Genomic DNA, 15370 nt, shown 5'->3' on the forward strand with positions numbered 1-15370 from the left:
ATGACGGGGGTGCTGGTAACTGTGCCAGAGCATGGCATGGGGCCTGGTGGTATAACTTCTGTTACCAAGCCAACCTTAATGGAAAGTATGCACAGACTGAATTGTCTGGTCATGAATACATGATATGGAGAAAATGGAAGGACTCTAAAGAAAAAGCATTAAAACTGTCTCAGAGGATGATAAGATCAAAGTAACTTAAAGTATTAACAGACCTTTGATATTTATTCTGATATTGATACTTAACGTTTAATAAAAACATGAGTGCCAGCATTTCTATACGATTTATGTTTACTCAGCATTTACAATAATTTTTTCCTCGCCTTAAAATCATAAGATTCTGTGTTTAAAAATGGTCAAAAATGAGTTATGCATATCGGCTTGCTGAGATCTACCAATGGAACCGTTTTTTTTTTCCGTTTGACAAAAAACACTTGTCGTGGCCTTCAGCTCGACATTTTGATATGAATCAGATGTAAAGAATATTAGGTATCTTTTTCCTGAGCACAATGATATGTACCGAATCGACGCATGAATGAAAGGAAAACATCGCCGTTATATCTAAATGTCTACTTTAAGGCCACATGGCAAGTGGCGATAAAGGAGACCCAAAGTTGCGTTTATTTTAATATTTCATGATAAATTATATATTATATATACAATCAAGCTCATTGGTGAACGTATTAATTTTAACTTTTCAATCGTCAATTTCCGTTACCTATGCAGTAATAGTCACCTGTATACAGAGTTTATATTCGAGGTGATTCGATGAACAAGAGCATGTTCTACCTAAGTAAATTTCTAAAACGAGGTTAATTATTGGCAAACAAGTTGATGAAACAAGAATATCAGCCGTACTAGTCTCGTTAAAAAGTTCTATTGTCGATATAATGACCTTGACAGTAATTACAACTTATCATTAAGTCAAAAGCCGACTGACGTTTTTCGGACTACTTAATGGTCCATTTACACACTGAATTGTCAACGGATTTCTCTGTTATTATGCCAATCATGACAAGGAGCACACGGCGGATGTGACCGGTCGGCAGCGGATGTTCACTCTTTCATAGCACCTGATCCAACATGTGATGTTTCAGAGGTCCGTGTTTGCTCTGCTCCTATTTTGAATTGTTTTATAGACTTGACCTTGAATATTGTTCGTTATCTCCATATATTTCATAAAGTAATGCCTATATATGAATGATTAATAGACCTAAATTTTTGAGGAATATTTTCGAATTTTGAAGATTTTAAAGTGTTTAGAACATTACTTTTGGATCAATCCTTGTAAAATATTCTTATGTTTCAGTACTACTGCTAGCCCATTTCATGTTTTAAAATATATATCTGTTGTTTAATTGCTTACAATATTGTAAAGTTCTCAAAAAGTTGTGCTTTTTATAATAAAATCATGAATATTTTACATGTACGAGGGTTGATCCAAAAGTAATGTCACTGTGTCCATATTTTTAATATTTGCCGTCTTTTATCAAATATAATGTACCAAAAGATAAAATAACATTAATCTATTCAAAATTGAAATTTTCATTTCAAAATGTTTTATGGAATTAATTTTATAGACGTTTAAAACATTAAACATAAGGGGTATCGCCGCGTCACGTTTTAAAATGTATTTTGTTAGAATGAAAAAAAAAATATCAAAAGCATCGTAAAAAGGCGTATTATTGCCAAATATTTTAAAAGACAAAATTTTACGGCAATTTTCAATCTTTAGATGAAAATTGAAAGACTTCATTGCTTTTTGATCATAGATACTGTTGTTTAATCCGATTTATTGAACAAGGGAAATGTCGAAATGAAAAAAAAATAGAATAAAATAAAATAAAACAAAACACTGATAGGAACTTATGCGTTTTCATTTCGAAATGGGGAAACCACCAGAAGAGACTTACGATGATACATCATCATACATACGAGGAGAGAATGTAAATAGGAGACTTCTTTATTGATTGTTTCACAATTTTTGGTGGGTTACGGGCAATTGTATAGTAGACACCTTATGATTAGTGGAAACTTAAAGCTACTAATTCCCAGGCACAAGTAGAGACCTTAATTTGGTTATACTGAAAAAGTGTAAAGATACAATAATCGATCTCCCAAAAAATTAAAACAATAAAAATCTGTACGAAGAACACTAACAAGGACCTCTGGAAATTCCAGAGATGAGATAAGGTACAAAGGAGGAGTCGTCATCCCATGTCACAACCGTTGTGTGTCATGTATTGATCAATTACCAAGGCTCGGGGATAAAAAAAAAAAGCACACAGCACTCGTCGGATAAAAAGCATATCCAACAATAAATCATGGGATATCCTATACTTGCACTAGAGGACGGACATCATTATTCATATATTAAGTCATACTTTTGGACTAGTTCAGATCAAAATTAGTAATCCTGGTAATAATGACTGTAAGAAATTTAAATGAAATTTTGTAACATATGACTAGTAAACACCTAAATCTAGTTTTATCATTTTGTGAAAAATTAAGATATTGTGAAGATACCAATGGTGGAAACCTAAATCAACCAGTGTTCACTCTACCACAGGACTTGCTGACTGGGCGTATTGAACCCTTCAATATCTATAAGATTAATAAATTAAGTTATTAAAAGGTGAAGATAACGAATAATTATCAATTTAATTCAACTGATTCGTGGACAGAGCAAACAACACACAGTTAGAAACATCAGAGAAGTGATCAGGTGTCTAACCGGAGATAGCATTCCTAGTTGGTCTGTCAGATCCTTCGTGACTCCTCTTGTTTAATCGAATGCTTACTTTTTGTCTGAAGCAAATCAGTAGTCAAATTAATTTTATAAACTATGGTTGAAATATGTTGCAAACGTAAAAGTTGGACTTGGAAAAATCGATCTCACGCCTAAATACATAAAAAATGTGGAAGTGTTCTTCATTAAACATATTCAGATATGATCTTAAAATATATGTTCCATGTTGTGGTAGACGTTGGTACGATAAAGAACTCTCATTCCTCATTAACCTTTTAACTTTAAATATTGTTATACCAAAAGGCTTTTAGTAAAACAAATAATCCATATAGTACCATTTTAATGCGGAAAAAGTTTTGCAGTAAAATCATTTTCCTATCAATAGCATGTATGCAAAGGGGCGTTATTCAATTTCCCTTTTTCAACTTGGAGGAAAACGAATCAAAATTGATTTATTTAACTTTTCAATATGTTGATAAAATTGATCAGTACGAGAGTATATCATCAGATACATCGGTGCCTGAAAACTATGTATAATTATAATCATTTATTGGGGGGCTAACAGCTATTATGTTATAGGTCTTGTCGGAATCGGGGCCTAACCCCCGAAGTTTTCTTTCGAAGATGGAAGAACAGAGACAAATAATTTGAAATGAAAGCATAGAAAGTTTGGGTTTACTTTTTTGTTGGTTTAGCCCCCCTTTCAATTAGCCCCCCCCCCCCCTCAACACTTTCAATTTACTTCAGATGCCTATGCATGTAATTCTCTGAATGTAGGATCTATAATCTCTTAGCATAATAACAACAAGTTCGATTTTTTTCTTATAAGTACTCAAGGTGCGTCAATAAAGATAACGCATCTGTGTGAAAATACTTACTACATTAATTCTCTAAAATAAAACCAAAATCAAAAACACAAGAGCAAGAACTAAGATATATTTTCATTTTAGGAAACCGTGTTTTATGGGTTTATTTTTTTGGATTTTGAAAGACAAAACTTTTATATATTATCAATATTTGCTGAATCAAACTGGAGCCATTTGTTCAGGGTTTAAAAGTCATATTTCAAACTTAAAAAAAACTTTAAAAAATCCCGACATAGTTTGGGTGCCTTATAAAATAAACATTCTAATAACTTATGCTTCAATATACTTACTTATAATAAGATCAATTTTCAAAACAATATAAAAACAACAAAATGAAAATAAAACTAGCACATGCATTAACAAAACCATTAAAATTTAATGCAAATTTCTGCAAAATCTTTTAACAAAATGGAAGACCAGAAAACTCTCACAAGAACCGATAATCCACACAGACCTTTGGATTTCTCAATGTCTGAAAGACTTTGCCACATGTTGTTGAGAGTTAATCATAGTTAGTCCAATTGGCCTGATAAAGTACCATATTTTGACCGTGGTTTGGTGCGGTCCGATAGGTGGCATATGAAGGATATGGAGATATTGTACAGTGTTCAACATCAAAGTCCATAAATAATACAAAATAGGAGCAGAGCAAACACGGACCCCCAAAACATCATAGGTGGAATCAGGTGCCATGGAGGAGGGAGCATCCCCTGCCGTCCGGTCACACTCGCCTTGTGCTTCCTGTTACGATCGGGAAATAATGGAAAAATCCGTCGCCAATTCAGTGTATAAATTATGGAATAACAATTGGTATAAAGAAAGTCAGTCAGCATTCGACTCAATGATAAATTGTATTTGCTGACAAGGTCATTGTATCGACCATAGAACTTATGAAATGATTTTAAACGAGACTATCGATATTCTTGATTCATCAGCTTGTTTGTCAATAATTTACCTCGTTTTTGAAATTGTATGTACGAAGAACACACTCTTGCATATCGAATCAACTGAGATATGTAAACTCTGTATGCATGTGATTAAGTTATATTGCTGCATTAGTAAGCAAAGTTGACAATAGAAAAGTTAAAAAAATCATCTGGTGTATTATATAGCTTAGTTGTTAGATTACCATTAAGTCTTTTTCAAGTAAAATATCGAAATATGAAACAAATATATCAGACTATGTGGTATCTTTTATCTCAAACGTACCAGGATAAGAGTGGAAATTACCATTGTTAATTGAAAATAAACGCAGAGTTCATCATCGTTTGAAATTTTACTGTGTTGCAGAGTTAACGCGAAGCACTTAAAGTTTCGCAGTATATTCATGATCAAACTCGCACCTGAATCACTATCCATTATAATTTCAAGAGACACATGCAGACACCTTTTTTACAAATTCTTAACTTAAATGGTATGGACCTATCCATTGATAAAAGTAAAAGCACATATTTTGAAAAACAGAAGAAATTTTGTTTAATACAGTCGATTTACTTACCATTTTGGAAAGTAAATTTGTCGTGATGTTTTGTCCGTTTTCGTGATTGAATTACCGATTACAATAAAAGAAACTTCGGAAAATTTAAATATTTAAAACAATTTACTGTATTTTCATCAATTAATTGATTTTCGCAAGATTTAATGTGTGACGTACAGTAGCAACATAGTTATAGAGCCGTTGCTCTAAAGAAAATATATATTTAAATAACAACTATTAAATGTTACTTAGAATTTTCTTTTGTATGAATGTTTGTGAAAGAATGCTTGTCTTTGTTCCTTTTTATGTAAAGTCCGGCGAGGATCTAGGTGATAATTGATTATGCAAGTTGAAGTCCTAATTAAGTGCTCTACTTTTAGAAATTGTTTATACCCATAAATGTTTGCAAGTCTTTCACATTATTGAGACGGTCCATTTGTTGTTCATCACGGACTTTTTTACAGGATCGGGTTTCAGATCCGAGTCAGTTAATCTGTATCCCACGTAAATCAGCTCTGAGCGTCTGATCCCACAATTTTCCACGCTGAGCTTCAAGTTATGTTGTCTTAATCGATTCAGTAAGACTTTCAAACATCTGTCATATTTAGCTTCTGTGGTTCCTCATCAATAATTGCCTCTGTTCTATCGAGATCCTGAATCATTTCGGATATGGCACGTTGAAACACTTCAGGTGCGGACTTGATTCCGAAGGACGTTCGAGTGAATCAATATCTGCCAAAATCCAGATGTGGCATCTAATTTGCTGAAAATCTTGGTTCCAGGCATCCTGGCTGCAACTTCTTCAAAAGTTTTTAAGGGAAAATGTTCCCGATATATGGCACAGTTTAGGTCACGAGGAACAATGCAAATCCTAATCTTTCCATTCGGCTTCGTAACAGTTACCATGGAGTTGGCCCATTTTGTCGGCTCGTGTTGCTTCACAATTGCACCTTCACGCTCCATTCTGTCAAGCTCTTCCTTGACCTTGTCCCTCAAGGCTATAGGAATCTTGCGTGGAGTAAGTATCACTGGCTGATATGAAAACATATCAAGTTTTCATCCACCTTGATTGAGTAGATGCCTGGTAAGCATCCAAGTCCACTAAGTCCCGATAATCCTGGGAATGTCAAGTGGTAGAGTACGGATTTTCCTTAAAATGCTGTGTATTCGCTGAACGAGTCCTAGCTTTGAACATGTGTCACATCCCAGAACAGGGTTCACCGTTTGGTCTATAATGTAGAATTTCACAGATGGCAGCATTGCATCCTTACATACACATAGTAGTATAACAGTACCAGCACAACAAATGTAGTGTCCAGAAAACGACTTCAGTGATGAAAATGTTGGAGCAAGTTTCAGGTTTTTGTCTATTCTCGTGAGATTTTTTAACTGTTTAAGATTGTCGGTTGGACACTTTCACAGCACCTAGGTGCTAGTTTATGGTGAAAAGATAATATATTTGAGAAATTAGTGAGATGAAATATGTATATCAAACTATTCTGAATTGCTTTAAAATGCTATATACTATTAGCTAATTTAAGAAATATAGCTAAACCTAAATCAAATTTCATAAGTTCAAGCATGTTTCCACAGACAAGACCGTATTTCTTTACTAAATTACCTTTGTATAGCAGCTAGTCTTCAATATTTGATCAGAAAAGTTGAAAAAAAACATCTCAGTAATACAATGACACACATCATGGACTATAGTAATACTAAAGGACACAAGAAAATAAACCTGCCACCTGATCCCACCTCTGACGTTTCGGAGGTCCGTGTTTGCTCTGCTCCTATTTTGTATTGTTTTATAGAATTTGATATTGAATACTGTTCGTTATTTTCATATCCTTCTTTCTTCTCTGGTTTCAAAGGTGCTGCTGGAGGCCACCATTTATAACAATCGTAACCTTTCGCTAATAAAATAGATTCAAAAAGATTATAAAGGAATTCAAAATCATCGCTTCTCTCCAAAACAATTATATAATAATGCAAGATGACATTTTTCATGAAAAAAATAATTGGAGAAAAATGAGGGTTTTTTTTGAAAATCGCATTATTCGAACAAGCTATTTTTCAAGATTTATAAGGGGAAATTTTGGCATTATTTGCAGGGAAAGTAGTCCTGGAGAACTAACAATGTCCTGAAGAATAAACAATGTATGGAATTTGCTTTATGATATTAACGAGTAACTGTATTGTAACCTATTGATGTCACGTTCTTTTCGCTTTGTGTATTTATAACAAAAATATCCAGTGAATGATATATGTTGTATTATCATTTCAAGTGTTGATATACATGTATGTACTTGCTGCATAATTGCTGTTGCTTTAATACTATAGTTACAAAAGGTGGGCACATCACCCAGACCTGTCATAGAGATATTTGCATAACTGATTACATTATTAACTTGTATCTTCGTGTATGTAATGTGGCATCAAAGAGAGATATTTTTGAATATTACTTGTTAAATAGTTAATTGTAATACATAATTATAATTACATGTATCTTGTAATTGTACAAGCTGCCTTCTGTTTCTTGATAAAAGAGATATATCCAAAACAACGTTGGCTTCTAAACGTGAACGGTATTTTTCCTAACAGATTAAAATTGTTTACGCTGATACTATAATTTTAAATTCTAATGTAATTGTTTTATACAACAAGTTTTGATTGACTAATGCACTGATGTTTGTATCAGTAATACGAGCATTAACGAGAGTGAAATATTTTTATTGCGACGTCATAATAGAGCAACGAAAAAACAAATTTCTACGTGACCTATTTTAAGTGACAAAACTCAACAAAATCAGTCGTAAAAAGCAAACAAAATGCATAGATTGCATTAGAATTGGAATATCAATTTTCTAATTAGGTATTTGCGACCGTTATTGCTGATTTTACGGCGCGTACTTAGTCTTACGCTCCGACGGTAAAACTCAGTACGCGGCCGTTCAATCAGCATTAACGGTCAAATATACCAAATTAAAAGATATTTATTCCCTAAATCTACGATTTGAGAATAATAGGCTACATATACACTTCAGGGCAAAATCGAAATGAATGCATGTTTTGACCCCCCTTTGCATCACGGTATTATATGTTAGTAGCTGAATAATTTTCGATTTCATTTTCAAATTAATTTTAAAGATTAAAATAAGAGACCTTCTATTTTTTGATTATCATATAATATTTAATCCATTAAAGAATATCAAGACATATATATGGAATACATGTTTGATATGATGAAATATCTGTCATTTAAGAAATCGATTGTAGTAGTCTAATCATCTGATATGTTGAAAGATTTTTCTTTCGATGGTGAGCTTCAGCAGCCTAAAATTCTTTAAAAATGATAAAACTAAAAGAAAAATTACATTCAATACAACAAACATAAGACAAAGACAATCACTTGCAAATGTACATCTCAAAGAAAACATCGGGTGCCAGAATAATGTAAAATAAAATAAATCTATAAATTTAAAAAATGATAAAATAAAAATCTCTACCCCCGTTTTCTTGAATGTATACCAAAAATCAGTACAGCTTTTAATGAAATATTTAACAGATGAATTTAATGAACCAAAAATAAGAGTTGTGATCTCATTACAGTCTGGTGAAAGGGACCACAGAAAGATCCACCCATCCATAGTGCATAGTACACAGTCTAAACAGTGATGACGTCACTGGAATTTGTTAAACCTAGCTTTTTTTCCCCAAACTCAAAGTATGGTTTATTAGAAGTTGAGTAAAGTCGGTTTTAAAAAGAGATTACGTATATGAAATATCTATTGTTAGAGTTTGTTTAAAAGTCGGCAATTCCGTTGATTCAGTTAAGGTAGGATTCTTCTCTGGTTTCTGACTAGATGAAATATTCAAAGTACATTTGCCTACGAGTATATGTTTTATTTATTTAAGTGTTAGATATTTGAAAGACCCTATTTTTCCTTCCTCATCATAATTGAACAACTTAAATAGAAATGGTAAACTAGCATAGACTATATTTTTTTGCGGAATGATGCTGTATGAAAACTCTTCTTGTTTGCATCACAAATTTTTAATTTTACATACGCAATCAAAGATTTTGAGAACATTTCAAATGTAATTTTTATTGATAATAGGGACTAAATATTCTAAATATATCAAATAAATATGAGTTTTTTTTAACAAATTAGAACTATGTTAGGTTTTTTAAGCTTCCAACCTGAGTCCTGATTTGAGCCAAAAATTCGTAAAAATGTATTTTTTTTCTCATAATTAACTATCAAACCATTCCTTTTTTTCATTTGTATCTTTATTTGCCAACTTTACCATATCAAAATTACACTCTTAATTAACGTTCCTTATCTTCACATTTCATGGTCACTGTTTATCTCCCCTTTTTCACTTATGTTTTGTTGGGTACAATTGTATGAATCTTATCAAGGCGCTCAGTGGAATTTGATTGATTGTATATTGTTTAACGTCCCTCTTGAGAATTTTTCACTCATATGGAGACGTCACCGATGTCGGTGAAGGGCTTCAAATTTAGACCTATACTCGACACTCAGGGCCATTGAGCAGTGAGGGTTCTTTATCGTGCCAACGCCCACCGTGATACGGGACCTACGTTTTTAAGGTCATATCCGAAAGACCCGTGACTTTCACTTCTAGTGCCGAGCGCTTGGCGAAGGAACAGTCACTACCTTTGTTTACGTCTTAGGTATGACGCGGCGCCGCGATCGAGAATCGAACCCGGGCCTCCCGATCACGAAGCGAACGCTCTACCACTAGGCTACCGTGACCGGTCAGTGGAATTTGAAGTATTTCTTCTGTATATATTTCCTGGGAAAGACCTTGCTAGACATGTATTCTACTATTAAGGGAAAGATTTAGTAAATTATATATTCTTAGGTAAATTTACATTTATCCCGCATCAGACAAATTTGTCGATTGCTGATTGGATAAAAGCTGATCACATGACGTCCTGAAATTTTCCGTATTTCGTCTCCGTTTCCAGATTACGTCTCCGTCGAAGCGTAAAATGAAAATCGGGCACGCGATTCCGTTCGAAGCGTTGTTATTGTAAAAAAAAATGGCGGCTAAGAAACGGTTAACGTAAGTATAGTTTAGTTAAATTTCTTGTAACCGTAACGATATTTTATGTTGATTGTTATTGGATTAAAACCAATATTTTCATAATATGCACAACTATTTTTTTTGTATTGAAAAAGGTCTTCAGCGGGATAAATTCGTTACACAGTCAGTTGATGATCTAATACGGATTCATACAGGGTGTGAAATGGAAATCCGTATTGGGACTCGGCTTCGCCTCGCCCAATGCGGATTTCGATTTCACACCCTGAATGAATCCGTATTAGGTCACTATCTGACTGTGTAGCTAATAGTATACTTACAATGGAAATTTTATGACATCGGACCCCTGGAGTTTAATGCTTTGCCCACACAATTTTGCGGTGCTACAACGCTTTTATGTTATAAATTATTTGTAAAAAAAAAAAAAAAAGTAATATTTTCTTTTATTTAGAACTTTTAATGTCTAGGAAGCACTTTAGATTGATTTAATTTTAATGAAAGTTTGTTCCAGGAATTCGTCGAAGAATATTAACTTCCCGAGGTACTTCCTTACTATTTTGAGTTACAAGGAAACAGTTTTGAGATATTCCAAAAATATCGTGCATATTAATTGGAAATAATTTACTGATGTATACATTAGAGAGTTTGGTGTACTTAGTAATTACATTAATGAAGTCTGTTTTCGGTGTTTCCTACACAGTGTTTTAAAAAATAATAATAATAATGGGGATAGTTATCATTTTTTGTTGTTGTAATAAACTACAGCCAAAGTTAATTCAAATGAGTTCTCATGATTTTTTAATAACAGCTTGAAAAAAAATATGTTTAATTAAACAGCAGCATCAGTGCTTTCCTTAATTACACAAAGCATGGACATTGCATAAATTGTTGAGAACAGAAAATCGATGATTCTGATAAATACCATGTGAGAGTGCTAAACCATCACCATATTCAAAAATTTTGAAATACGTATTGTAGTATAAAGAATGACGAGCAAAGATGAAATAAAATCAGGATTGCAAATACGTATCAAAAAATGGAAGCAATTGTTTATACTATAAGTTCAGTTGAGAAATGAATTCTCTTCTTTGATTGTCTATCCTTCCAGTTCCTATAGATCTAGAGGCATAGTATGATATTCATCGCATTTGGGTACCCTATTTATTTGTATTATTATTTTCCGGGATGGGGGTGGTATTTTTCATGAGATAGCATGCGACTCGCATTTCCTCAAATTTAAGCTTAGCGACAAGTATTAGTAATGATTTATTTTGCCTTGCATATAAAGGGGTCTATGTATTGAAACAGAAAAAACAACGTTCTTCGTTAAGCTTCCAAAGACACGTGTTCATGGAAAATATTTTCAATTTATCCTAAATATTCGCTTGAGCTAGCTTTAAACTAGTAATACGTTAGACGGTCTCAACCTATATAACTACATGTGCATGATTAAAGTGCACTAGATGAGTCCGGTGTTTAACATCATATACAAACAAGAATCAAAGAATTGATAGAACTGAGAGCCGGGCTTTAATTGCTCTAGTATATTGTCTGAACCGAAATAAGTACATATTTAATTTTTTTCCTTTTGGCCATTTATTTTTAGCAGGTAGAGTTTGTATGGTTATGATTTAAAACAATAACTTATATACCAGTATTTAAAATTAATTATCCATACCCTAAGGTATGTTATGATTGAAAATTTAATAACATTTCCAAGAAATTCTTGCATATTTTCTATACAATAAGCATTTTTGTCTCATAATTAAAAAATTTTGTCGTGGAATAGTTAACGAGGCTGGGGGGGGGGGGGTGGCAGCCATTTTCAAACTATTTCTATCTTCTTTAAAAGGAGAGCTCCATATAAAGATATAGAAAATGATCAAAATTTAAAACTAAAATTTCTGAATTTTTTTTCTTTGTCAAATGAATGTTAACAGCTTAAGATACCATATCTAAAAAAATAAGTTAAATCTTGTGGTTACTTTGTGGTTAAATTGTTGACCCCCAGCCTCCTTAAAATAATGAATATGTGTAATTTTATAGACATTCTTTTAGTTTTAAACAAACAGCACTTTTATTGCCAACTTCATGTAGAAACACTGATATGTGTACATTGTCAAGCGAATACACGCATGTAAATTCTAAAAATTTCTATTCATAATACTATTAATTTGCTAAAAAATCAAAACAGAATATAACCACTAACGTAACATCGACGAAAAAAATATTAAACATGAAACTCTTTAACGATTTCAACATTTCGAAAAGCCTGCGTTATTGAAAATAGTTCGATTACAATATGCATTAAATATGAATAAAATATTTCAACCAGTCTGTTTTTTTTTTAAACTTTTTTCTTTTCAAAACACTGATTTAAAGAAAAAAAAACCCACTTTATTATTAAGTCAAATGCTGACCGACGTTTTTCATACCAATTGTGAGTCCATTATTTATTCACTGAATTGACGACGGATTTTTTGTGTTGTTTCTTGATCATGACAAGGAGCACACGGCAGGTGTGACCGGTCGGCAGGGGATGCTCACTCCTCTATGGCACCTGATACCACCTCTGATGTTTCGGGGGTCTGTGTTTGCTCTGCTCTTATTTTGTATTGTTTTATGGACTTTGAAAATTAATACTGTTTGTTATCTCCATATCCTTCTCAGCAGCGTATGTGCACAAATTTGTTATATCAAGATTATCCCAATAAAGCAAATTTCTAATTTCTCTTTCAGTTTAATTCTCAAGCAAAAATAAAGATCATTCACTTTTCCAAAGATTGTGATGTAAAAAATATTAATTTTTGAATATCGCCTCGCAATGGAACTATTTTGTTTATCGGAAGCGTCTGATTTGACGCTGTTTGGTTATTTTGTTTACTGTGCTATTTATAGTTAGTCGGTCGACCATGATGCCTATAGCCAGGACTTTTCTTTTCAGCAAAGCCCGGCTAAATATTGTTGTTAACATGTGTGAAGTAAAAAAAAGGTCAGATATCTGAGCTGTAAAGACAATGGACTCAGATTATTGGATCACTTAAAAGCGACACTGTGACGCATAAAGGGGAAAATGGACAAATGTAGAATTTTTGCACGACCCTTGTTAATTTTCAAAAAATCCTAAAAGTATTAGGTTTCAGAAAATTACAGATTTCAGAACCTAAAAATTCTTGTTTAAGGAGAAAACTAAAAGTAAAAATAATCTTAGTACGCCCAGTACCGACAATTTTGCTCAGTTTTTCTTCCACCCCATTGTACACGCTTGCAGAAAAGTTGAATAAGTTTCCATAGTTACAATGGTCTCAAATACCCAGGAATGAATGTAAGTAGACCAAAATTTAGAGGCTAGCTTTTTAAAAAGTTGTTGGAAAATAGTTCTCACCTTTGCATGCCCCAGTTGAATGTTGTTTACAAGTTTGAGCAAAAGTAAAAGTCGCGTGACCTTGACAAACACGAAAACAGCGAAATGGTAGATACAACCTTTGTTTTTCCGGCACTTATATCGTGGATTTTTCTTGCAGTTTAATTGTCATATCTTAGCCATAAACTCATAATTTTTATAAGTCTTTCTCTGTGTGTTATAGATTTCTTAAAAGAAAGACATAATTTTGACTCATTGTGTCCTTTTAATAAATCAAATGATATCCTATAGAAAAAAAATTAATAATTAAAAATTCAATCCAATGTAATTAGGTGATGCCCACCAATAAAAAAAAAACGCCTGTAAATTGAACAGATTAATGCCCGTAAGAAGCAATTACAGGGAGACGGGGGCAATCAAACATCAATTCAACTCATGAAGGCACTTATTAAATTGCACCATGCAAACGTACGTTGCCAGCACCAAGAAAAAATTACAGAATAAGAAATTTCACAAGTTTGAAAAAGGATTCAAAGACAACTTCATTTACTCTAACATTGTTGATACTTACCTGCACTGTATTTTCCATTGGTTATTTGTATAAATCACCTAAAACGCCACTCTTTTCATTACTTTTAAATCATTAAAACTCCTCTTACCGAATTTCCTTGCGTGACAAAGTAATATAGAACTAAGAGAAAATAAATTTCTTTATAAGTGTTGCTTTTAGTTGTCATAAAGGGTTTTGTACAGAAACAAACCCAAATGACATACCCAAATTGGGAACGATACTGTCACCTATTAGCTTTAGGTACTAAGATATTTTTAACAATTACAATTGGTGCCCTAATACACCCCACCCCCGACACCATTCTTTTAAATACCTATCTGAATAAATTAAGACCCTACTTCATAATTTATGTAATAGCTATCCATTAGTTATAAAAAATAAAAAAAAAATCAGTGAAGAATGTTAAAATATGTAACCACATGGTACAAACTTTATTTATGCATAAACGATTTGCTTTTGAAAGCAAGCTCTTCTAAAAGTATAATAACCTCGTCCTCCTCTGTTACATTTTGATGGGAAATGTGTGTAGTAGTTGCTTCTCTAATTGAAGTGAGTGATATTTAATATTTTATCCTACAAAATAGCAAACATATATCATAAACAATCCAGTACTGTCTAAACCTGCCCGCATTTTCCATTAAAAGGGACTTGAACTAAACGCCCCATTTTACCTCTCATATAAATCTTTGATTTGAGGTACAATTTATAATAGATTTATATTGCATCTTGTTAAAAGGGCAATTTAACTCAGATAAAACAAAATCAAGAATTACGAGGGTTTTTTTTTAATTGCTTCGAAGAGAGAAGTTTTATCTCAGAAAATGAAACTAGTAATTTATATCAAGCTTAGTCTCTAAACATTAAACCTATATTTAGTAATTAACTAATTTTTGGCCAAATTATTCGATGATAACCTGGTTTGGGTCAGTTTACGCTTTATAATCCGCGAATAGGAGAGTCCTAACTTGAACGGATCTGGTTTAAATTATTACATACTTTTTATGTTTACTTTATATTGTTGAGTATATGGCATTTTATATACTGCTATATTATTGCGGAAATTAATTATCATCTGAAAGTCTGATTAATTCAATCAAGGTCATTGTATGCTGACACACAGACACACAATTCTTAGTTGCCTGTATGACGAAAAGGAATTGTATTTATTTTTATATACATTTACTTGAGGTGTATGATTTATTTCAAGACTGCCTTTTTTTTTTTTTTTATATTTTTCAAAATTGTGCCAAGAATATTGGTAAAACTTAATATT

General features: G+C 32.7%; 1 protein-coding gene across 1 annotated transcript in view; it reads left to right on the forward strand.

Moving 5' to 3' along the window:
• Positions 1-15370, forward strand: part of LOC134255093 (fibrinogen C domain-containing protein 1-B-like) — a 38520-nt gene continuing 23150 nt past the window's right edge. The window contains exon 1 of the mRNA XM_062737609.1: positions 1-85. Coding sequence (XP_062593593.1) covers positions 1-85 — 85 coding nt within the window. The remainder of the gene's footprint in view (positions 86-15370) is intronic.

Source organism: Saccostrea cucullata, unplaced genomic scaffold (genome assembly GCF_032062105.1).
Source record: "Saccostrea cucullata isolate Sc308-1 unplaced genomic scaffold, CSIRO_AGI_Scuc_v1 ctg4265, whole genome shotgun sequence".
In the NCBI taxonomy this organism is placed as follows: Eukaryota; Metazoa; Mollusca; class Bivalvia; order Ostreida; family Ostreidae; genus Saccostrea; species Saccostrea cuccullata.